Source organism: Coturnix japonica, chromosome 2, assembly GCF_054131305.1.
Source record: "Coturnix japonica strain WE chromosome 2, WE-NBRP24, whole genome shotgun sequence".
Taxonomy (NCBI): domain Eukaryota; kingdom Metazoa; phylum Chordata; class Aves; order Galliformes; family Phasianidae; genus Coturnix; species Coturnix japonica.
Genome location: NC_140664.1, coordinates 4,209,844 through 4,236,031, shown reverse-complemented (window position 1 = coordinate 4,236,031; position 26,188 = coordinate 4,209,844). Strand labels below are relative to the sequence as shown.

The 26,188-nt window shown below is 41.4% G+C and overlaps 1 protein-coding gene across 2 annotated transcripts in view; it reads right to left on the bottom strand.

Moving 5' to 3' along the window:
- KCNK9 (potassium two pore domain channel subfamily K member 9) overlaps nt 1–26,188 on the bottom strand; it is an 85,496-nt gene that overhangs the window by 25,089 nt on the left and 34,219 nt on the right. The window contains exon 1 of one of the 2 annotated variants that reach the window (XM_085539308.1): nt 16,455–24,736. The exons of the other annotated variant lie outside the window; for it this stretch is intronic. Within the exon in view, the coding sequence (XP_085395434.1) occupies nt 16,455–16,488 (34 nt within the window). The 5' untranslated portion in view covers nt 16,489–24,736. Of the gene's footprint in view, nt 1–16,454; nt 24,737–26,188 lie in introns of those variants that run through there. 2 annotated transcript variants of the gene reach the window in all.

Genomic DNA, 26,188 nt, shown 5'->3' with positions numbered 1-26,188 from the left:
ACAAGATCCAACCTGCTGGAGTGATTTCACCCCTCTGCTCTGCATATGATCCATTGGAAAAAAAATAAGCACATTTGCTAAGCATGCCCCAGTCGCTCATAACACAGGTCCCCCAAATCACTGAGTTTGACATGATTTTGAAATAAGGTTTCAGACCGTAAAAGAATTAAACCCACCAGTTTTTATACAACCTGCAACATGTTTTGTTCATGTAAACCGGAGATATTTGACTTTTGTCTGGTCCTCGTATCTATTCCACACAAAAAGACAAGCACAAATACACTACTAGGAAACAAAGGATCTTATTGCAGTTGTCCTTTAGAGGAAAGGAGAGACAAGATGTTGGTTTTAGAGTAGGATCTGTAGGCTCCTGAAGTTTGTCAAGGCCAAACATCATGACATTCAAATAATTACAGAGCAGGCAACATGTCCTTTAGGAACTGAGTTCAAGCTGTGATGACCTACACAAGTTTTACATGAGATTCCTGTTCAGTACAGCTCTCCATCCACCCACAGCCAAAGGGACAAAACTCTGGAGCAGATCAGTTTAATTTACGGCTGTTTAAAAACAGATGCTGGCTCTCTATTTATCTCCATCAAGAGAAAAAATACCCAACCTCCTCAAATGAAAAGCCCTGCAGGACTTTGCCTGCTTGAATGTGGAATGGAGATTTGACAATAAAAAAGACATTTCATTTGTCTTATTAGGGGCTGACTTGTGTGGAAGGTGTTCAATCAATTAGACTGATCTCAGACTCCTGAATTATTGATAGAAAGAGCTGGATTACACTCTCAAATGCTTTTAGCTTAATTGCCCAACCCATCATTGCTTCATTTTCCTTTCTTTATGCATATAATTTTTTGTTTTTGTTTCAGTTTTTAGCTACAGCAGGTCGTTGGTTCTGATCCTGTTGTTTTGCTGTTGCCAGCATTTCCAGTGCAGGGAGAGAACACTAAGGGTCTGCCTGGGCAGTACTGGCATCCCCCACAAACTGAATGGATCAAGACGGGGAGCAGCACCTTCTTGCTATACAGAAGTGTGCGGAGTTCAGAGGTGCCCCTCTCCCACTCTCCCTTCTTACTCTCCACATTTTACAGCTCTCAGTCCTCTTCACTTTGTGCCCTCTTTTCTCCCCTGCCCTGACACCCAGAAATGCAGTACAGCACTCAGAAATATGGCAACAGCTGACAGGTGCCCAAATGAGCATTCTCACCCCTATCTCTGGCCATACTATCTGCCACAGATGATGCTAATTTCACCACCACCACACACACGAAACACTTTCCACCCTGATTTCCTCATCAGCATTAAGGAAGATGAGCAAAACAGTCAAATGGGCTGACAGAAGTAACAAGTGCAGGGGCATGGAGTAATCCAGCATGCAAGGAAGCCCCAGACAGCAGTGACCTCAATTGTTTAACTCTCATTGATGTGCCAGGACATTAGCAAAGACAAATTCACTGTATTTCAGTGTGCTCCACAATTTATGGACTAAGAACATATTAAATGCCTTTAATGTTGGTTTCCTGCAAGTCTTTTGGAGGCAAACTTCAAGCAGTGAGACAAGTGCAAATGGATTTATAAAGACATGGGAATTATTTCACAGCAAGAGAGGAAAGAGAGAAAGAAAAAGCAAAATGAGATGGTAAAGTGTAGGAAAAAACGTTGAAATGGACAGAGAGGTGTAAATAGAAGATATGAAGAAACAGAAATAGGGAAGAGAAAGTGAGAAGGAAAAGTTGAGGAAAAGGTTGTAGAAAATGATGGATAAACACTGGAAGGACTAGAACTGCCAGTGCTGGATTTGAAATAAGTGATTTCTCTGTTAACAGCAACATGATATGATCGACGTTCTGAAAAGAGCACAGTACTGAGGGACATCATCGGAGGGGATATAGAAGCTACAGAGGCAGAGCTGCAGCGCAGGTGAATAACGCAATCGCTCATAAGGATCTATAAAAAAACTCATGGTTATAATAGGATCCATCTGAATACAACTTATTTTCTGAGAAGCTGTCACAGATCTCTGCTGTTGGATCTGAACAAGATAAGAGAACTCCGGGAAATTATTAGAAAGATACATAATACTGTCATTTTGCAATCTTCTAGACTGCAAGTGGAGAATTATTATAGCCGGCAGTGCTTAGGCTCTGTCCTGCCGGAAAGAAAAGGAAACAGATTTTTCCCCCCTGAAATAGTATCTGTTTGCAAGTGGCAGTTCTATTTTAGACATGGTAGAGATGAAGTGAGGACACTATGGAACAGTGCTTGATCAAGTATTGACCAGTTCTGTTTAAATTACAGACAAGGATAAGTAAGAGCAGGTATCCAAGTCCTTAATGAAAATGTAAAGGGATTAAGGAGTGAGTCACTTGGTACAACCAAAGCAAGGATGATGAAAAGGAGACATGAAATTTCTCCATGACAAGTGCAGAAAGAATACCAGGACTAGATTACAATAATTACTTACTGCAATCAATCTTGCCATGTATTGCAAGACTGCAATACTTGCTGCAAGAGAATAATTAACAGAGGCATTTAAAAGAAGAGAGGAAATGACAAATCAAAAAGTACATATCTGCTAAATTGCTATATGGAGGAATGAGAACTGTCTAACACTGAAGGAAATAGAGGGAATTGGGATATGTAAGGAAGTAAGGTGCCTAGAGCAGAAAGAAAGAGCTCTGGTTTTCAGCAAAGAGGAGATTACTTGATACCCAGACAAAACAGAGGTTGATAATTGGGTTAGAGAACAGGTAACAACTCCTGAACAGCTCCCCAATTCCTCAGATGTAGGAATAACTTTATATCAGAATTCTCTTAAATAAATAATAATAATAATTAAAAATAAAAATAAAAAATCAGGCATTTTCTTTTTGCATTCCAGCAAGATAATTAGCATGCTCCACATGCAGAATCCCTAGTGAAAATGAGCAATGCTAAGAGATTAAATAAGAAATGCCAACGTTTTGTGTGGAAAGGAAGATAACTGGCCCAGAAAGTGCTAATGGATGTGTTTTGTGGTTAAAGAGATGCCTCTACGTGGAAGCTTATGAGCAAGACAAAACTTCAGTATGATGATGGGTAAGCAAACAAACGTCAGAGCAAGGAGCAGATGACGCAGAGCCAGCTATCCATGGATCACAGCAGGCTGCAGGCACAGGGCTGGATTCTGGTGTATTCTGAAGCTAAAGCTGAGCTGGAGAGAGGTCCCATCCCTGCAAGCACACTTGGAGCTCCTTCAGGTGTGGCTCCTCTTAGCTAATACGTTCATTTCTTGGATAGAAGTGAGATGCCAGCAATGAGAGCTGACAGCTAGCAAATCACAGACACAGCCAAAGAGGAGTCTGTAGCTCATACCACCAAAAACTACAGTAAGAGCATTGGGAAGGTTTGCACTGTCTCCATGTACCCCTGACAATACAGGAGGCAAGACCTTCCTGCTGCAAGACACAGCCTCAAAGGAGATCCAGAGCTGTCCTTCAACAGGTCACAGCCAGCAGAGACAAACTATATGAAAATGAGGAGATTTTTTGCTTACTCCAAGGCATCCCAGAGAATGATTTCATTCACAATAAATCTCCTTTCGTAACAGCAGCCATAGCAAGAAGCTGAGCTGTTCTTCCTCCTCGCATTTAATTCTACTGATTGCTTTTATTCCCAGTTAAAGGTGTGTAAGTGCAGAACTGGGTCCAAATTTCCTTTGTTACTACTTCACAGCATCCCACTGTTTAAATTTTTCACTGCCTGTGTTTGCCACAGTGCAAAGAAGCATTCTGAGAAATTCACTCTTGGAGTTTCCTTAGCCATTGGCATTGTCCAGCTGATGAGATGCTCTCATACACTCAAGAAAGAGGTGATATAGAGCTGCTGAAGACATGGGACCTGGATGGTCCCAGTCTTCCTAGATAAAGCCACAGGTCCACCCTGTGACAGCACCACGAGATCCGGGTTGGCTTCAGTCCTTCATGGCTCCTTTCCAGCTGAAGGCTTGGTGAGATGGTGGTGCGTGCCCAGATCTCAGGGTATTCCCAAGTCTAGGACTTAGCTGGAGATCTTGGAGATGCCAATTGCCAGGTCAAACTGCAAGTCTCAGGACACATAACAGTATTTGCTGTTTATATGTGAGGTGCCCAGACACCACAGCTGTCTGTGAGTAAATACTTGCAGGTGTGGGTAAAAAAGTTTTTTAGTTTAAATGTTTTAATTCATATTTAAAGAAAACTGACCACTTTTCCAGAGCATCTCTCAGAAGTGATGTATGTGAATATAGTGATTATTATTCCCTTTTTACTAGTTTGGGGTTGAAGTATTATGTAAAATGTACAAACTCATGGAAAAACATATATCTTTTTCACCTTTTGTGGACAAATTGAGACCCTGATTTCTTTTCCACATTGCCAATTACAGATTCTCTGACAACTAACAATACCAGCTGTAATGCAGCCCCTCACACTACCATACCTCCTTATGGATGGAGTACTACCACCCCAAACCCTCCATATTTGCTCGCTTACCTTCAGCATCCACAAAGACGTAGCCTAATAGAGAAGCAAACTCATTGCATTTGTGCTCAAAATGTCAGCGCAACCACGGTGGAATAGTTCTCTTTCCCAGAGTTACTGGCAGGCATTTTCCAACACATTTCTTCATACTAATTAAGCCATTATGATCATGACCCAAGGCATTTCCTGGGGACCAAAGAACCTGCCAGCTTGAGTATCACAGAACCCCTTGCATCCTATCAGGTTTGCCAGCTGCTACCACAATACAAGTAAATACTACAGAAGTTCCTTTTGCACAAGTGAATGAGAGAAAATAAGGGGAAAAAAAGAAATAAAAGGAGTATCCTTTATCTACTGTGGGAAAAAAAAAGAGGGATACCGTACAGAGAGTTATAGAGGAAAATCACAGAATCATAGAAAATCCCAAGTAGGAAATTACCCATAGGGATTATCGAGTCCAACTGCTGGAAAAGGCTGTGAAGAAGGCATCAGGACTCTGGAAGAATGTTTACTTTCAAAAGTTGTCATATCCTTTCCTCTCACACGTCTTTGCATTGCAATTCTGAGTTGCCAGTGGAAGAGAGTTTAGGCCATGAGTCTGCAGAGAAGCAGCAGGAGCCTCCTGGGACTGCTACGTGCTGTGCTCATCCAGCTCGATAGTCCTTGTCGCTGCAGTTCTTGAACAAGAAAGCCAAATCTGATAAAGTCCCAAGGGCTGAAATGCAATCCTGCACCATTAGTTCTGGATTTTACACTCACCCGCAAACCAGAGTAGTGGAAATATTAGGCAGGGGAATCTATTACCTGCACTGCTCAATGAGGCTTTTTTGAAATCCCCTGTCCCCCAAAGAGAGATGCTTAGTATACACTGGAGTGTTGAGATACGCTCATTTCCAATTCCAATTCCCTTTCAATCTTTCCACAAAGAAAGAGCCTTCCTTCCCAGATCCTTTTTTCACAAAATTATCTCCCAGTGACCCCTGCCCAGCTTTTCTGACCTTCGCTTGCATACCTTGGGTAGGAACATAGCTTTTCAGATTAGCTCTCCAGTTCCTTCATCACTTCAAACAACCTTGCCCCTCCTTGTGCTGGAGCACCTAGTGTCTTTAGTAAACACTGCTTTCAGATCCCTTTCCAACAGAGACATGGTTTATTGTCCCCTAAGTAGCCCTTCACAGTTCCCCTTCTCAATCAGCACTGGGTAATGGTTTCCTAGGGACCATAATACTTAGCAGCACAGTAATTGAATGATATTATTAACAGCAGCAGCATCTGTGTTGTCTGTTTAATTAACTGGAGAGCAAATGAGGCCCTAAGAGTCATTATTCTGATCCTTTATTGTTTTCCTAATGATCTGCGGCTTCTCTTATTTGATTATTGGCTAAGAATCCCCTTTACCAAAAATTGCACTTTTAATAAAATAATAACAAAACAAGTCTCTATATTCCTGAATGACAGATAGTAGTTCTCTCAAGCTGCAGATCAGAAAACTGTAAACTTCTACTCAAAATACACCATCTCTGCACTCCTACAGCAGCACAGGGGACATAGGAGACACTAGCTTAAACTTCAAAGAAAGAAAGAGCAAAGCTGCAGTAAATGATGTGTTAGTGCACAACCAGTAACTGATGAAAGCCACACTCATCCAGCTATTGCTTCTGACAATTCTGCAGGTTCTAGAGGAGGCAAGACCACTTTTGCAGACTGCTGACCACCAAGAAAGGCTAGTAACCCAACACTGCTCATCACGGTATTACATTCTACTTCTCTACTGAAAAAACAAGATGGAAATCAAATGACAAAGGCCTCCTGTCTCTCTTCAGCTGGGCTGAATCTATGAGCAGTCCAGCAGCAGTTCTTACATCTTCATCTGGGAACTTTTCACACCACTGGGACATCCACCTGACAAACACAATCCCACTGTGCAGTCATGCAACCCCACAACTCTGCTGTCACATGGGGGTAGGAACTAGATGTGGTTGTGGAGTCATTGCTCCCTTCACACCCATTTAGCAGTCATCCTGCTTGGGTGTTTGGGCTGAAGTTCATTGCCTGACAGCTGGTTATTGGCTTCTCCACAAGGGGCATATGGAAATTTCCATGAAGATGATCTGAATTGAAGTTATTTAGCTTATCAGGAAGCACAGGCAATTGGCATTAACCAATTAAGAAAAAAAATCCCATCTTAGGCAGGAAGAAGATCTTGCTGATTGCATGCCTAGGATATTTACTCCTGGGAAGTCTGTAGGCAAAGAGTGTCAGATACAGTCATATTCAGATCAAGGTATGTACCACTGCATCCTATTTCATAGACAGTCCTGGAAGCCCTACCATTACATAGCCTTTCTTCAGCCTAACCTTGTGTAGCTGATAAAACCCCTGATATGTTCACAGCAACCATCATACTGCAGCAGGTACCTAGGCTGCCAACTGCATTTATAGCAAATCCTGACTTCACCCCACCATCACACTAGATCCCTTGTACACTTGTGAATTTGGTGGCACTCTGTCTCCAGGTAACAATTCTGAGATCACTGTGCTCAAACACAGACCTTAAGTAAGAGAGATATCTTCTCCTTCCTTGTCATCAATCAGTATCAAAAGCAGATGGAATGGAAGGGCATGGCTCGGTTGGTCTGTAAAGGTTTAAAGATGTGGTACTTAGTAATTTTTTACTGTCAGTTGTGAGCCTGATAATCAGAAGGGAGCTTTGGTCCTATTTTCTGGACATTTGTTTGCAGCTTCACTAGACTCTTCACTAGTCTAATTTCTTAGCTACTGATCAGCCCCTTCCAATTACAGACATCTGTGTTTCTGACCATTTCAAATGGTTCAAACTTCCAAGTGGACAAGGGATTTTAATGCCCAATTTCCAACCATTACCCTCTCTGGATCCTGGTGCAGCAGCTGTTGGCTTGTGGGATCTCTGAACAACAAGCACTAGATGCAAAACTCTTATAATTTGTGATTCTTCTAAGTGCCTTCCTTAAGACAGCTGCCTGGGCAACCATTCCACTGGATTCTCCCTGTCTCTTCAGTTCATGTTATTTATAGGCAAAATATCTTACAACACAGCTTCACATGCATTCATCTCTCAAGAGACCTGCTCGTACACTATTCCTTTCTCCAGATGCCCATTTACCTTTACCCTTTTTGTGCACTTACCTAGTTACAAAATACCAGCCAACTACCACACATCTCGATGGGTTGTTATTCTCTAAACTCACAAATCTGACTGCAAATTCTCAGTGTACTCAACCCAGATTTTAACATTCCATAATTTCTCCTTATTACTGCTAAGTGCTATGCCCTTTCACTAAGCCAAATCATTCCCCTCTTTCCCTCCTTTTTATATCCATTGTATTACTGCAGCTAGGTAGCAAAACCCCTTTAACTTATCCCTTGGATAAGCTCTCCAGATTTAACCCTCCACTATTTCACACTACCTTCCTAGTGCTTTTTCTGCATTTCCCAACAAGATATATCTTTTTTATTACAGTGCAACAAAGTCTGAATATCTGCTATTACTAGAGACATGAGAAGGGGGAATCCCTTTTCTCAACAGGACACAACACCAGCCCCCTTGCTTCCTTCCCGGTGTCTGTGATGGTGATTGTTCCTCCTTGCCATGCTTGTGCTTGCAGGAACCATTGTACATTTTATGTCTTAGCATGAAGCCATCTCTTATTTCCTAGCATCTACAGCATATCTGAAGGTCATAGCAAGAGTCCAGTGGGATTCACAAGCTGCAGTCTCCAAGGCTGCGTATTTAACAGCTTTCCAGTTGCACTGGTAAGCCACAGATTTAAAGACTGAAACTCTGAAGGATACAGGAAAGAATAACCAGGGAAGGCTCCCAGCTCTATGGAAGGAATCCAAGACAGGCCCTTAGGAAGGTGTGTTGAAAGGAGGTCCCAGCTTTCTACCAAATAACAAAGCAGGTGACAACTTCACACACTGCAAGAACCCAGCCACTGCCAACAGGCAGTGCAGGAAACTAGAAATCTTGGCTCCCAGGTTCCATTCTCCACATGAAGCCATTGAGCAAAACTACATAATCCACTTAAACATGACTCTCATTTTCTGATCCCTGGATGTAATCATGTGGCAAGAACAATCTCACTGGCCTTACTGAAAAGGTGCATGGGGAAGAGATGCCAAATTTGGTTTTAGAAGGGGTTCTCTGCTGCATTTGTCAAAACAAGGAGAAAACAATGACCACCAAGAGAAATCCATCAGGTGATGCAGACACTACGCTGGAATCTGCAGGATTCCTTACCCAGAAAGTGGTCAAATTTTAGGTAAATAATTTTGAGAAAACACGATCTTTGCCAATATTGCTGTCTATTTCACTGACTTTTGCAGTGAAACAGCTTCCTCAGCCAATTCAGCAGGTCTTCTCTGGTGTGTTTGTGGGAGCAGGGACTAGCAGGAAATACCTGCCCTGGTAATATAGAGCAGGACATGCATGCTCAGTCCTGCTTTCTATTGGTGGCTGTACATCATTTGCCATTCCTCATCATCACTAGAGCTCTGGATGACTGACAGATTAGAGATAGTGGTCCTCACATTGTCTTGTGTTTCAGCTTTGGTGACATGTCATATTAAGCTTTGCTCCTGAACACATGAAATAAGGCTGTCTTGGTTAGTGCAGCCTTTCATGCACTGTCTCCTGGCAGTCTGATCCTCTCATCTCATCAGGGATGAGCTCTTGCTTTATCTTGCTGGAGGTCTTACTGTTCTCCATGGCCAACCAAAGACATTAGTGTGGAGAAGACATGGGTACAGCTACAGTCCTGCCTCCCTACCATCCCCTAAAGAGCATGACCAAGTGAAAGGCAGAGGCAAGAATGATGCCTTCACAGCTACACATACACACACAGCTATATAAACACATATATATACACATATAGCTATATAGTACTAACCAACCTTGTTGCTAGCATTTCTCTCTCAAACAAGACCCAACAGCTTCTGCCATAAGCTTAAAGTCTTCAGCAAAACATTTCACTCTTCATATGGCTACCTTTGTATTTCAGCAGCTCTGAAGCAGAAACGAGGGTGTGCTGCGGGCAGCATCAATAACAAATGAAGGAGGCTGTGAGCCTGCAGCTGAGCTAGGAGCAAAACCCCAATCCAACAGCTCTGCTGGCATTTAAAGTACAAGACTATCCTTCCACTCAGCCACAGCCTAATTGTCTCCTGGTTAGCTTGCTTTTTGCCCACGTTCTGACTCCATAAGTGTATCTCTTGCATAAAGCAATATGTCCCATCTATTCAGCTTGCATTTAGAATGCTTTGTTTGTGATGCTAAGACTGCTCCCAGCAAGGACTGCTGATCTTGTTTGGATTTACCAAATCACTTTGTAATGCTGAGTGCTCTTTGGTTGGTAAACTCAGTTATTGTTAGGAACAGAGCTAGGTCCTTAATACTTGCATAGACATAATAAATATTTTTATAAGTGAAATGCAATGAACCTCATTTGCCAGCCATAGGATTGGTTATAGTACAAGAAATGTCTCTCTAGTAAAAGCAATCAATCTGCACACAGACTCAGGAAAAAGCTGTTACCATAGGGTAGATTTGGATTTGTTGCCTGTTCTGTCATCGAAAAAGCAGCAGTCACTCTTTCCAGCTCTACCTTCTTAGCTACTTTTCATCCCTTATCTGTACCATGTAACACATCCAGGATGGTCATCAGGCAATTTGCTAAAACCTGACATATATTGGTATTAACATCCACAGAAAGCCATGGCATTTTTGCTATCACTATTTGTATGGCAATGGCTCACAAACATCATAGGCATGTACCTATTTCCTTTAGGCCTAGATTTTGGTAGGTGATAAAGCATGAGATGCTCAGAAGGTACGCTCATTTGAGAAATACAGGTCTCAGATATACTGGGTCTTCAGCAGTGTTAGTAGACGAGCCTGATGATGATGACTGTTTCCAAAGTGAGACATGTCTAGTGGACCAACCAAATCAGTCACCAAGGGCACCAGTTCTTTGTGCAGATCCTTCACCATATCCAGGTTTAAATATCCAAGAGGGATTTGGAAAACAGCATCAATGGCTGGATGCTAAGCATTGGACTAGAACTCCATTAGTTAACATATTCTCAGAATGGGATTTTAGGACTTCGATCAATGTTGTTGGGAAGTGAAGACAGTATTCTACTGGTGTGGAATTACATGACACAAAAATAAGTTTAAGCCTTATAGGAAAGTAAACAGGGCAGTTAGCCCGAAACTTAAAGCAATCTCAATTTTGCACCAAACACATACACACACAATAAAAATGGTAGATTTTCTTCAGCATTATGCATTTAGCATCACTGTTATATGGTGGCTTAAAGAAGAGCTCTCTTCATGTAAAAACTCTTCCATAGTGGGTAATCAATGTATTACCTGGCAGGGATGTCTTCTTTCTTTATCTATGCAGAAAGCATTTTTTCACTCTGAAATTCATAACCAGATACGTTATCGGTGCCCTCAAAATTAGTCAGCTAGAACTCTCAAAACTTGGCCTCATCCACCAAGCAACAGGCTGCTTTGCATGATGATCAAAAGAGGTAAGAGATAAATCATGCTTCAAGAGAATCATTTCAACACCTACTGAGACAGGAGAATAACATTTAATTTCCCTAGCCCCTGATGAGCCTGATTTCTTCCCGTCATACAATCTAAAATAAATAACCTATCAGCCCTTTCACCATGTGGCCCGCTACAAAGCTGTTCAATTTAGCATATGCACTTTACTGTCCCCATTGCATCGTTTGATATGAGTTCACCTATAAACATTTTTTTTCCATCAAAAATCTCACTCAGAAAAGAAGACAAGCATCTCTCACGGTCTACATTAGCCACCATCACCAGTGACTCATCCCTCTGCAGCAAACTAAAACAACTTATCCTGGATAATCCCATTTCATCTCATTCATCTCTCTGTGGTCCTTTCTTGTTAACTATTTCACTGCTGCCCTCTGTGTTACTGAAGATACTGAGTGTACTGATGAGCATGGAAACTTCTGTGTTATCACTTGCACATAACAGTCTACACTTCACAGCACAGAGGGCAAAGCAGGTCCCCTGCCAGGAAGCACAATGAATTTGCCTCTAAATGCATCCTATTTTTATATTAGAATTAAATGTGACTTGAGCACCTTTGTGCCTGCAACAGATCAAGCTGGTAGTCAGCAAGCTCTGCCTGCCACAGACACCTTCAGTGGATCCCTCTTCTCATGCTGCATAAAAAATAGAGAAGACAACTCTAACCTGGACCACAATGAGGCAAAACCTTGCTTGCTCCTGTCCTTCAGGTGCATGCTTACACTCAGTGGCGGAAACAAGGCTGCATGGGCTCAAGGTGAACAACTTCAGCATGTGCTGCAAGTGCTCATGTTTTCATGCAAACATCTGATGCCCCTCAGTTCCAAAGAGGACTCAGAAGACAAGCTCCTCTTATTGTCAGAATGGTCATAAACTGCAATGTGGCTACCTGGTAGAGAAGTACTTCAGTAAAGCACAACTTAGCAAGCAGGAGAAACAAATCTATTCCCTCTGAACTTTTCCTGTGAGTGAAGGAGCCAGAACGAGTAGCAGCTATTCACACCAATATGTTTTCCACCTTTACCTTGGGTAACCCCTGGATTCTCACTAAATCTTGCTGGGGCTTTGGGAGGAGAGAGGACGTCAAGGCCAGGACCAGTACATTGTGCTCTAAATGATTGATCAGAGACTTACAGCTTGCTTAAAGTAGTAATTTGATGATAAAAATCCTAACAATATCCTGCTCCCTTCAACTTCAATGCGTTATAATCTTATTTAACACAATGAAAAAAAAAAAAAAAAAGAAAGAAAAAAAAAAAGAAATCTTGTAGTGAACAGACACCAGAGGGAATGTGGGCTAGAAAAGGATATTACAGTATCACTTCAGAGAGCGCCATAAATAAATCTTCACCAGAGATAGGTAGGCAGATTGGAGCAGCGCTTCACACAAAATTGCACTGCTCTGCAAGACAGTGACTCATCGAACTCTCCACCACTGATAATCAGTCCAACCAGGTTTTCATTAAGCAAGGAAGGAAAGCCAGACAAGGGAACCGTATCTGAGCTTGGCTAGAAAACATGGTCTTGCCATCAAAGCATTAAGTTGGGATACTTGAGTACAGTTACTCCCTTCCCTGCTTATTTTCTGCTCCAGCTTACCCTTGTCTAAGTGGGCGACTCAACATGACAACTTCCAAAGGTGCCTTCTGCAACTTGATGATTGTGGGTCTCCTCTGAGTTCACTGGCTTTTCTAGGATATTAATAGTACCTACATAGTGGATTTGGCTGCTTAAAAGCAGACATATTTAAATAGCTAATGCATCTTGTTAAATTTAAAATTCACAGTGTTTACTCTTGTGCTTGTAAGCTTACAAGCTAATGTCCAGTCATGCCTCACAAAAGGCTCTAGCTGGAGAGTTTGGGTCCCTTGTGTTCAGAGCTCACTTCTCTCAGACTACTCTCTGGATTACAAACTGTCAAGGAATGCATATGAGAACTTTACTTAGTGCCCACCATCAGAGTAGCTGGGCACTGCTCAGTGCAAAGCAAAACCCTTGTTACATCATGTTTTGCTCTGACAAGCAGAAAGCTTTAAGATTCCAAGACAATTTGTGTATCCTGAATTTATTGCCATCTTGGGTTTGCTCCCTCCTGTGCACTCTCCATTAGATCTTTTCAGGTGCTTAACTAGGAAGTTATTAGTTGGCTTTTATTTAGCCAGCTATACCCACCATCTCCTTGTAGAACTCCAGCTGGCACCTCCAGTCCTTGAACTACTTTACAGTGCTTCTTAACTCAGATTTGGTGAGGAGTGCAACAGGAAGAACTAAGCTTTTTATCCTCAACCTTTACAGACCCCTCTATCCAATTCCGCCATATATATTATTTGATTAAAAATAGTAATAATTCCACCTGTGCATAGCCCAGGCCACATGAGCACTCTGCTGGTCTAAGACCTGTTATAGTTCTGTTTCCCTTTCCAAAAATCATCTGCTTGCTTAAAACCAAGAGACACTGAACGCAGGTAGAGGCTTCCCACTGATTTCAAAGACCAATGGGTTAGGCCTCCTTGTCAGAATAAACCCCACACTCCAACTACTCAACTCCTTGGGCTGACAGCAAAATCTAATCGTCCTTTTCCATTTGTCTTTTGCACTTTTTTCCTCCAAGCTGGGAGTTTTCTACAACTAGCTTTCCAATATGTAAGCCAAAAGAAAATTAACACTAAGCAATAGCCCCTTCATTTGCAGTTCTTCAGAAGCAGCACTGACCCAGGGACTCAAGATGCTAATAAGGGGGGGAGCTGCGCGGTTCGATGTGCTGCCATGTGGATTAAGGGAAACTTAGATCCATGACCGCATAAGCTGTACAGTTTCTAATCATTAACAAGCTTAATTCCAGTACCCTGGCAGGATTCCAGCTATGGTGAGCCTGGTTTGTGTTATTTTTTCTTCTGCTAATATTTCCCTTGAATGCAGCATTCTGCACTTGCCACCCTGTGGGGGGCATTCTTTTGCAATCAGACAATCAACTTGAGCTTCAGCTGGGATAAATACACGAAGAACTGCATTCATTCAGTTATGTCACCCCATGCCAGCTGACGATATGGCTTAGATGACTTCAGAGTGCCTTTAGAAATAACTGAGCTTGGGAAAATAACACCCCTGTGATGAGCTTGAGTCATTATGATAACACTGATGATCACAAGAACACTGTGATGTTACCCCTCAACCATCTTATCTGTACTCCTCCAAATGACTAAGACTGATTTTTGTTTACAAGTTTTTCTGTATACCTTTTCCTTCTTTCTTCTTCAAGATAACCTGTCTTCTCCCCTGCCCACTTGCACCTTCCATAAGAAGGAAATTCAACCAGACAGAAGCATGTAGTACAAAACTGTCCATCTTTGCCCTGGTTCAGACTCTGCAACAGAAGAGTAGGGCAATTCATGCCCAGGGAAGGAGAGCTGTGCACAGCAGCACATATCAGTCTTTCTCAAATTAGGTCATTGATTTCAAAGGAGAAGCATTTATATGTGCAGAACAGCTACTTAAGGTTTTTCACATAAACTTTATGGTTGTTTCCAAGCTCCAGAGAGATCAACTCACAGTAAGTAAAGCACCTCGATTTCCGAGTGGGAGGATACTATTCTAAATCTAATTTTAATACATTACAGCTGTCTATAATGTCTGCAGAACTGTTTCCCTGTTAAAAGAGCACGTAAAGAAAGAATGCTAGAGGATGAAACAGGAAGAATTTGTCCTTATCTGTTTGCCTTTTGCATTTCTATGCCTCCATTCTTTACTTAATGCAGGACTCCTACAAATAGGGTAATTGTCTTTTCCATTCCATGAAGCCACTTTGGGTCTTGCATGACACTCAGGTAGATGATTACTATCAATCAAATTAGACCATTAAATTTGCATAGTTCCTCTTCCTCAAGCTCCTCCTCAGCAGGAAGACAGCAGATACAGGTATAGAATCCACAAGAGTCCCTTTAAGCATAATTAAACTATACTTTTACCCAGATACCACTTTCCCCATGTCAGATTAATAAAAGGCTGTGAAACCCAGTAACCCAAGCACTGGAACAAAAATATGACCAACACTGGACAGCCTAGGAAGGGCAAGAAGTTTCCCCAGTTGGCTCAAGTTTAGAGATATCCATGCTCAATTTGCCTTTGAATGCTGTCCATCTGTATAATTAGGTCTTCAGATTAGGGACTTTTTCCTCACACCACCCTGAAACATGCTTAACTGCAAGTAAAGACAAAGGGAAACGCAGACACATACTTTTGGGTCTGTACTGAAGGAATGCCCTCCCTTTCTATACAGTCTGCATGACAGAATGAACTCTACAGTGACACTATCCCCATGTAGAGATCTCACTGCTTTCTGTGAAACAGCCTTGAAAACATGTTAAAACCAAGATCAGCTGCTTGTGTTAGAGATCTAGTGCAACCATGCTGCAGGAGCAGGATGCTCTGAATCTTCAGCAACAGACTTCTGGTAGTTGGACACTGAATGCAGCCAATAAGCTCTCAGTTCCCCGAATGAGATAGATACAGAATATCTGTTCTGAATTTCATGCTTTCTTATTTCTGATTTTCCAAAAATAAGTTGGTAAAATAACTTCTGCACCATGTGGCCAGGAGATCCTACAGAAAAATATATGAATAAAAGTGCCAGAAACTGCTGAATATCATTCTGCTTTCCTGAAATCATTCTGATCTGGGATTGAGTGTTCTTAACCTTGTCCCATGGGCACAGCAGTGGGTAATATCACAAAATGATAGCTCTGCATGCAGCAAGGCACATCAGTGTGAGGAGGCATTTTGAATATGCAGTTACCACATCACCTCCATAGCCACAAACATCTATGTTTTTCCTTGGCAGCCCTTCTGCATTCACAAACCTGATGATATCCATTAAACTCTCCTCTCTTAGTCTTTCCTTGTTGCACCTTTAAGGAAACCATATGTGCTTTTGTCATCTAAATTGGCAGGAGGAAAAAATAAAAGGGTGGTAAGAAAAGATCAAGCTTTCCAGGTCAAAAAGAACATATGCAAGGGTGATTTATAGCAAGTAGAAAATAAAACCTCTAGAAATACTACGAAGTCCTCAACACTGTCAAAGTTAAGCACTCTTTACCTCTGGGTAAAGAGTTCGCACCTCTTCAGGAAAAGAGATCTGCCACTTGTTTGTCTGAGAGCTGCAGTGAACCAAGCAGAACAAATTTTATCACTGGTATCCAAATGAGTTCAGAAACTGAGCCTGAGCCTGAATCAGGACTGCTGGATTTCTCCCAGCTGCAGCCATAAATGAGCAAAAGAAAAACCATCACTGTCCAAGTGATTTTCTGATGGAAGTCCCAGGTGACTGGAAAAAACTACTGACCTGTCAGTCTCACTTCTGTGCTGGAAAAGATCATGGAGTAGATCCTCTGCTAGCACACATGGAAGACAGGGATAGATAGAGGAGAACCAGCATGGCTTCACCAAGAGCAAGTCCTGCTTGACCAGCCTAGTGGCCTTCTATGATGTTCTAACTGCATCACTGAACAAGGGAGAGCCACTGATGTCATCTACTTGGACTTCACTGACACCTTTGACATGACACCCTACAACATCCTTCTCTTCAAACTGGAAAGATATGGATTTGCTGAAATGACTATCCCAATTCAAAGGATTCTATGATTCTACAATTTATTAAGCACTAGAAAGAATCTTGGTTAGAGGTTTATTTGTTGTTGTGTGTTTTTTTTTTAAAGACTGACAGCCATTATCAATGAATGTTATTAGGTTAAATATAAGGAAAAAATCAAGGTCAGGCCAGGCCAAGCGCTGAGCAACCTTATCTAGCTGTGGTCATCCCTGTTCACTGCAGGGGAGTTGGGCTAGACAACCTTTAAAGGACTCTATGATTCTATGACTTCAGATTGGTTTGAGACAATTCAGATTGGTTTGAGTCAACATCTAGGAAGCCTGTACAGCAGTCCAAAGCTACCATCAATTTTCCTTGGTCTACATCAGTCCACATCTTGAGTATCCACAGTTCATGAAATTTTATTTCCTTCAACAATACTTATCTAAAATATTCATATACTTATACACATATACATACTTACAAATATATACGTATACATTACAAAAATATGCATCTGCCTCTTAGAAATACTGTATTCACCATGGTCCACAAATGGTCACACAGCCTCTGAGAGCTTCTCCTCTCTGAAACCAGCTGTCCTTAATTTTCTGCACATTTCTCTGTACTTACCGCTTCATAAAAAGGATTAAAAGGCCAAAATCAAAAGAAGGGAGTGGCAAGTGAGCTCTTCCATGTGAGTATTAACCCTGTTAAATACGTCAGACCAAACTTATTCATCTTTCCACATGGATTAAGCCCCATCGCTTTCCTTTCTCGCTGTACAGACGAACCACATGCTGCTCCTCACTCTTTTTTTTTATTCCTATTTACGCTAGCATTTCCCTTGTCAACAGAGGACTGAATACAGCAGGTGGTAAAGATGAAACAGTCATTCATCTGATTATTATTAACCACATCATTAATATTAGCCACAGCTTCCTCCATCCTTTTCTCAACTCAGCTGAATGGTCCTTTCACCCCTGAAAGCTTCTACTGTGTACTGAGCAAATCCCTTCTTTCAGATGCTGACAATGACACCCTGAGGTCTAGAAGGTTAAAATGAATGCAGAAATCATCACTGAGTCCAAGGCATTTAAATCAGCCCTTTTGAGAGGCGCTGCCTTGTGCTTGGTTGTACTGAAATACATACTGACATTTTTTCAGGTTTACTTGGCCTTTATGGAGTTGCTTTCATTCCTCAGAAGTCTTCACTAACCTGATTCAGGATGGACCTTGTTATTAACCTCTTCCCATGCTGAGAATTGAACTCTTAGCCCTCCTCTTTACCATACTGAAGCTATGCCTGTACCTTCCTTCTCCCTCTACAGTCACCAAATTCCTTTTATTTTATTTTTTTTTTTACAATTTTTTACTCTTCTTTAGGAAATGTAAATGAAAGCATGCAGAATTTTACCCTTAAAAACCATGGAAATTTGTTACTTTTAACTTAGACATACACTGGTGCTTTATTGCCCATTTTAAAATTAATTTCTCAGTTATCCTTTCAGCAACTGAAATAAAGCTGAGAAGTCTATCATTCTTTGGATCACCCCTAGTTCCTATTAAATAGATGGATACATTGGCCTCTCTCCAGTCCTCCCTGGTCAAATTATTCATCATAAATAGTATTTATTATGAATAAAACCCTTTTTGGTTAGCAGAATGTTTGGGAACCATCTGATTTTTTTTAAATGTATCGATAATTTATAAGGACTTGGCAACAGACCTTACGTTATTTGCAACCAATCTTCTTTGACTCTTCACTTTTAATGGTCCAGTTCCAGCTTGGTACCCCAACTCTACAATCCTTTATAACTGCTCTCATAAGTCACACACTAAGCTGGAAAATCCTTGATTAGTGATAAATTGATTTATCATTGATGAAACACTGGAAAATACTTTGGAAGATGCTATCACAAATTTCTTGGGACACTCAATGTACTTGCAAGGAGAACAAGATGAACTGAACAAAGTTAAGTGATCCTAGTCACAAAATACAAAAACTGCATTTTAACTGCATCATTCTTCCTTTTCAACAGATGGTTATGGTGACATGCCCAAAATGTGCTTCTAACAGAACTGGAGCCTTACAATCTCCATTTGTTCCACTGCCATATTGACTTTGGCTTTCTTTCAGCTTCTGTGTTGCCCTCTCCTCACTAATTCTTCCATAGGCAAAGCATGAGCAAAGAAAAAAGCCAGAACCCAGTGTCAGGACAGTCTGTCAGTTGCTTCGATATGATGTGAATTACAGGGGAGACGTTATGTCAGAAATACTCTGGCTTACAGGCACCAACCTTTGCTTGTAGGAATAGATCAGTGATACTCAGAAATCAAAACCCAGGTAAAGAAAGGGATTTTCTCCCACACGTCTCATCCTGTCACCCAAACCTTTTCCAATTATAATATGAGCACAGTTTTAGAGTGAAGATTGATGCAAACAAGTAATTGAACTCCTCTGCAGCCAGTTTATTGTCCACGATCGCCTCCCTTTCACCTTGACAGTCCAGCATTTAGAGTCACTTCAACTAGCTTGTAGCTAGGAAGAACGACATGAATCAACTGTTCATTAACCTGAGCAGGAAATGAATCTGAAATGATGCATCACTTGGAAGCCCACAAAACTTTATGAGAAGTCCAATAACCTCTGCATGAATGAAGCAGGTAGGAGGTGTCCCAACCGTCTATGGAAAGGGGATCTACAGTTTCTGGCAACCTTGCTACTAAGCTACAAGTCAACAGCACAGACATTGTATTTCACATTCATTTTAATACGTGAATTCACCAGTAAATTGGGGAGCATATTACCACCATCCATTTCTTGTCATAGTAAATTTTATATTTGCAAAATGAAAAAAAAAAATAAATCACCTGGGGAATACATCTTAGGAAAAGGGATGTTATGCAGCCTTCCTCAATACTTCCTTATAGCAAAGCACAAAAGCTGAACGGAGATGGGGAAGAAAGATGGGGATATGGAAGAAGGTGAACTGCTTGGGCTTGTTTCTACACTGTTTACCAACCCACTAAAACCAAAACTTTCTCAGGCTCTGATTTATTACCATTTCACATATTCAAGTTTTCCCCTGACTTCCAGCAGTAAAATCTTTGAGGTCTGCAGTAACACAGATCAATGTAAGCTTTGCAATCTGTGTTTAAATAGCCAATATTCAATCAGTATGTATTGGGAGATATATATTTTTTTTAAAATTGAATCTTTTAAATATTTCTGATTGACTTACTTTGCAAGTAGATACTTCAGCTTTCACAACACAAATAGACCCCTGATCACTACCAGGGCTGGAAACTGCTAAGAAGACTTCAGCTTGCCTGGGCTGTATGCTTTGCATCTATTTACTTCTCCGCCAAGAATCATAGCCAAACTCTCCTGTGATAATGCATTTCACACCAGCTAGAGACTAACTTTCAGCAGGCAGAGGTGGTCTGAGCACAAAGGGTGAAAATCTAGTACTGCACAACAGCGAAGGCCATCTGTCACTATCAGGCTTAGATAGAGGAAGAGTTCTATCTTGCAGAAAGAACACAAATATCCCTCAGTGTTTTGGTGTTATACCCCCGTTGTATTTTCAGTGCTGCTGAAAGTAAGTTGTCAGCTGATGGATCTTAACAGATTAGCTGGATTTGGCTTTTCTGGTCATGGTTCAGCAGTGCACAGGTAAAGAAGCAGGGCATGGCACAGAAGGTTACATCTCAAAGAGATAAAAACAACCTGCATTTCCAAGGGCACGCGAAGAGGTGAGCAGAGATGTGAGACAGGGAACTTCCATTAGAGCTGCCTTCAGATAAAGAGAAAAGGGGCTGGAGATTTTGTAGAGAAGAAAATGAATCAGTAAAGAAAAAGAAATGTTAAGCAGTTACAATTCCAGAGCTGTGCCAAATAGAACCATGTGTGCCACAGAATGAATGGGATATATTTAGGACTTACCATATTTATGAATTTATATATTTAAGTTATTTAGGATTACATCTTGCTGTTTCCAGTGAAGGCGATGGTGGTTAAATAGTCCGTGGTTCAAGGGGATATAAGAAAGAATGGGAAAAACTCTTTAATGGGGTCTACTGTGACAGGACAAGGGAAAATGGCTTCTAAAAAAGTGTTTTACAATTAGGGCACCGGAAATGGTTGCCCAGTGATGATGCTTCATCCCCAGAGATATTCAAGGTCAGGCTGGACCAGGATCTTAGCAACCTGATCTAGCTGTTGACATCACTGTTCATTGCAGGGAGGTCCTTTCCAACTCAAACAGTTCAAAGATTCTATGATTCTGTGGTGCAGCACAGAATCCAGTCAGTCCCCTCCATCCTGGCTACCCTCTGGGAAGGCCTTGGCCATCCATTTTCAGAGTGAACAGATCAGACATCCTGCCGTATTCTGAATGACACTGAGTGAGACACCAACAGCAGCAGATCTTGGAACAACGCTGCAGGGAGATCTGAATGCCTTCAGCTCCCCATCTCACTCTTTTCCAGAGTATCTACAGCCTGGCAATGACATCGTGGGCTTGGGGGATTGAGGTCAACAATTTGCAAATTGACAAAGGCACGAGTTGTTATTCTGTGAATTTTTCATGGCCTACCTGCACCTCTATCAGCAATGCTTCACTGGTCTGGCCTGCATTAACCTCTTGATCTAGAAGGGATTTTTGTCTTTACTGTTACCCTCCCTCCCATCAAAACTCATTTCCTATGATTCCAACGTACTACACAACGCCAACAGGTCAGACCTGTCCACGTGACATCAGTGGGCTTGCAGATATTATTTAACCCTTGCTGGGTCACCTGCAACATTTCACCTGCGTTTCAGTGATATGGAAACGTGAGTCAGGCACGTTGTGCTGCTATTTTGGGTATGCTGCAAAGTTCCCATCCATCCCACTTGGGATGGAGGCTGAGAGTTTGTAGCTTGCAGTTTCCCCCTTTGGTTAAGGACAGTGCTGCTACCCGAACCCCTGGCACTGCCAGGTTTTCCCACTGCAGGGAAATCCCTGTGTCAAAGCCAATTTATGGAAGGAAAAAAGCAGAGTGAAATGCTGACTCACAGAGGCACTACTTCAACAGCAGCCCATCTTCATCTCACAGTTTAGGTTAGGTCCAAGTGGACCTCTAGAAACTGAGATATCCTCTTCTAGAGATGTGTGTAACAAAGATATTGGTGTGGTCACATAGCTGTGGTTAGCAGGAAGTATTTCCTTCTCTATGGCTGGCAACATCCATCCTTGCAAAGGCTGCCAGGTATGAAATGAGCCCTGTTTCCCATATTGCAATAGCCAGGATATTTATTTTGGTGAAGTCCACATCTAACCCCAAAAAAATGAGAGGCCAAGCTGAACTTCAGAAACAAGCCCAAGTAAGGAACAGCTCTTGGTAAACTGAACCATTAGTTTTACAAAGAATCACAGACATGCAAAATGGAGATCCATCTGATCCAAATCCTGCTCAAACACAAACACACAGATTCTCCAGTCATTTTAATGACAGATTCTTCACCATTTTAGTGGGTTTTCCTAGACTGTCTAAAGCACGTTCACATCATTCCTGTACTGGGCTAAAGGAGAGATGTCCTAGATATGGCCGTGACCTACTAACCCCATCAGATCAGAACCAAACGAGTAAACAATCCTTGAGAAGCCATTATTATTCCCACTGCAAACTATTCTTGAATCATCCCAACCCCTCATCTCCCACGTAAGCAGATGCATCCTATGGCTAATAAGCCTTTGCAGAACAATTTGGTATGGAATCCGAGGATTAGGAAAATGTGTCACTCCTATCTTTCAATTAAAGAGCAGCTGAAGTTTCTGAGTCAGATTCAGGCATAACTGTGCTTTATGTTCACTAGTTGGTTAGAATCACTTTCATTGTCTGAGACCTTGGCTTTGTTGTGAGTACTGACTCTTGCACAGATGCTTCTTTTAAATAAAAGGGCACCCAACACATTGGCAAGGCAATAATTCTGTCATCTGACATTTAAATCATAATCAGTCTTTCCATCTCTTTTCTCATTAACAGGAGAGAAAATTCTTCAAGTTCTCCAGGTGTCTAACTTAGGTGGGAGAAGAAAAAGTCATGCATGTCCTTGCTTTTATGAATATCAGCTAACATTTTCCCCTGTGGTTCTGGCAATCTTCCATCTACCCAAGGAGATAGAGATATGACTCTAATATTGAACCAACCCATGCCACTTCTGGAGCCACATGCAAGGCTGAACATATGGACTGGATTCTGTTTTCACACTTGCACATGGGGACTGATCTCATCAAGGTCACAGAGAGCTTTAGCTCCAGCAAAAGGCTGCACACAGTTTTACTACGTGCAGTATCTAAATCTAAATTACATCCCAATGGGATCCTCAATCTGCTACTGTTTTAACTGTTTTAACATAAGAAGGGGTGAGGCATCTCCTCGTGTCAGTCACAGGCCAGAAAATTCATTTTTGCACTAGATTTAGTTCAAGTTTTCATCTGGATGAGGCTATACCTGTTTAAGAGTCCTTTTATGGCAAAGGACCCTGGACTGTGTAATGAAATCCTACAGTCACAGGACAAAATTCTGTATAATTGCCATGACTTTTGATTTCCCTTTCATCTGTCCACAGGGTTGGTAAAATGCTTCTGAAACAGATTCTTTCTGTGACTTCTGTCCACTCCTGTGGAAAATGATGGTACAAGGTGAGAACCAGGTTGGCGTGCACTGATTTAGGAAGAATTCTTTCTCAATTGCACAAAAGATGGGAAGCTGCTCTCAAACCTTGCACTGATTAGCACCCCTCAGATTTATGAGGGTCACTAAAGGGTCTCTAATTTTGGTTCAACTTTCATTTCACTTTCCTGGAATCACAAAGCCACCAAGAATATTACCTATCACTCACCTCACATCTATTTCCACACAATTTATACCTAGTTCTGTGCTTTCCTGTAACCCCTGGTAGTTCAAGGTTGAATTCTGTAGTATTTCTTTTCTAGTTTAAATACTTCTGACACCTTCGCACTTGTCTCAGGTCAGTTACATCTGAATGAAAATGTTACAAGTGACATGTTACAAGTGAGGATCGCCTACAAAGAAGAAAAAAAGAGAGAAAGCTTTTTGAAGGACTGGCAGTGTAGGGGTATGCTAATGAACTGATCTGATACCAAGAGACCTATTTGAATTCTTGTTAAACTCATGCAAAGACGCTGTATGAGTGCAAAAATATCTTCTGAGCAACCATCTGCCTGTAGTAAGCAAGCAAAAAAATACATATATTTTTTAAAAAGCAGTGCCTTATGAGCTCCCAAAAATTTCATTCATGCCAATATCCTACCCATTTTTGGACACCTCCCTAAGAACATTACAGGATCTCTGTGGCTTGGGGATAAAACCTTGGTCCATCTCCAGAAGATCCCCAAAACTCACCTTCTAGCAGTAGATGCCAAAGATATTTTAACAACAACAAAGGGTAAAGGCATTTTTCAAAGTCATTTTCAGAGGTGTTTACTGTGCAGATATCAAAGGCAACTGATTCCATATAACCAGCATAGATCTATCCCTTAGGCTCTCCAAACACAATCCTCACAGGGATGGACAAGTCAGGTAACTTTGGTTACAAAGAGGATAAGAAACCAGTCTGAGATCACCCACACTACAGTTTGAGTATTTAATTTATTCATGAGTAAACTTCAGAAGTAGAACTCATTGACCAGATCCTAAGAAAAATTTCCATAGTTTGCACTGAAATTAATATACCACATTTATATTACTAAGGAACACTATCCCTAGCTATAGAATTACAGCAATTAAAACATGGCAACTGAGTTACTCCGAACAGTTTTTCACAAGCTGAAGAGAGACTAAAATAATTCATTTGCTTATGGAAAGTAGCTCAGATCAAACAGACTCTGGGCAGAAACTTCATTCTGCACTGGGTCAGAGCTGGTCCTCAGTTTGCAAAGCAAGCATGTAGGGAAAGCAAGCTTTGAGAGATTTTCTTTAGAGCACATCTTGATCATCATCAGAAAAAAAACTAAAAAAAAAAAAAAAAAGGGAAAAATAATTGAAGTTAGCCTCCAGCCTTTTCTCAGAGCTCAATTCACAGCCTGGAACAGCCAAAAAGCTCCACTCGCCTGTGAGTATAGCTGTGACAAAATCCTTAAAATCTTTTCACCAACTGTTCTTGAAAGAAAAGACCATGTCTGGCACCAGAATCACCTCAGAGGATCAAAACCGGGCCTAATCTCTCTTTTGTACCAACAGCCACAAGGCTAACATAGAGAAAGACCCATCATAGGGATCCATTTGCATTGGCTTGAAAAATCTGACATTTTGCCCAATTATGTGGGTCTCTCTGCTCAGAATCCAAGAAGAAGTGAACACAGAACAAAAAGTTGGGAAAAGATGTGAGTTGGATGGAAATAAGTTGTGGGGAGACTGGTACAGAGCAGGCTTGCTATTTCTACCCACCCAAATGATGGAAGCTTTCAGACACACAGCACCACTGTCAGAGAAAAGGGAGCTGGGAACAGGACAGCAAAGCCACTTAAATGGAGTTAATGAATAAATGAATTAATATGCAATGAACTGGTTGGCAGCCACCGAACACAAGAGGTGTTCCTGTGTGGTAATTGGGCTTGGCTGCAACTTACAGTATTACACCATCCCATCTTACTAATAGAGACTTCGCTGATGCATATGTGATAGCTTCATTGTGTAATATGTAACAATATGCTGGGCTAATAATTCAATGGGTTGATAAATCCAGCTAAGTGAGTGAATTGTTTTGAATATTAGCTAATTTGCCACTAGCCAATTTCATTCAGCAGAAAATGAATGACTGTGCACAACAGTGTTTCAATACTCGGGTTAACAACTAGCACTTTCAGAGCTATTTCTTCCCTCCCACAGATCTGTATAAATGTTAGCTAAATAATCCTCATCAAGCATAGACAAAAAAAGCAGTGAGTACTGTTATAGTTACAGTATTATAGCCAGAGAGGAAACTGAGGCAACAAATATAAGCCACTTACTCAGAATGACCCAGTAAAACAAAAGAGAGAATAAGAAAAGAGAATCTCAACCCCAGTTTACCCACTGAATCAGACTTTCGAGTCAGGTTTTAAAAAATTATTTGCACTTATTTGAAATAGCTTCTTTCCCTATTTTCTAAAGGCCATCTCCACCCATGGGGCAGAATAAGACTCCCAGGGAGCTCTGTCTGTCCCTCTCAATGTCTGTAGAGAGAAAAATAAAACCAGTGTGTCCACCCCTTCCAGCAACATCACAAATACAACTCCACCTTCCTCCTTGCTGGATAACTGTCAATAGACTGCATTCACTAGATAGTACAGCAGATAGAAGTCTGAAAGAAGAACAAATGAGGAATAAATGAGGGTTATGTGGATTTTAGTTGGAGGGGTTTATTCTCTTGCAAGGTTGTGTGAGCTTGAAGCCAGTTCTAGAGGAGAATCACGATGCATCAGAGATGAGAATCA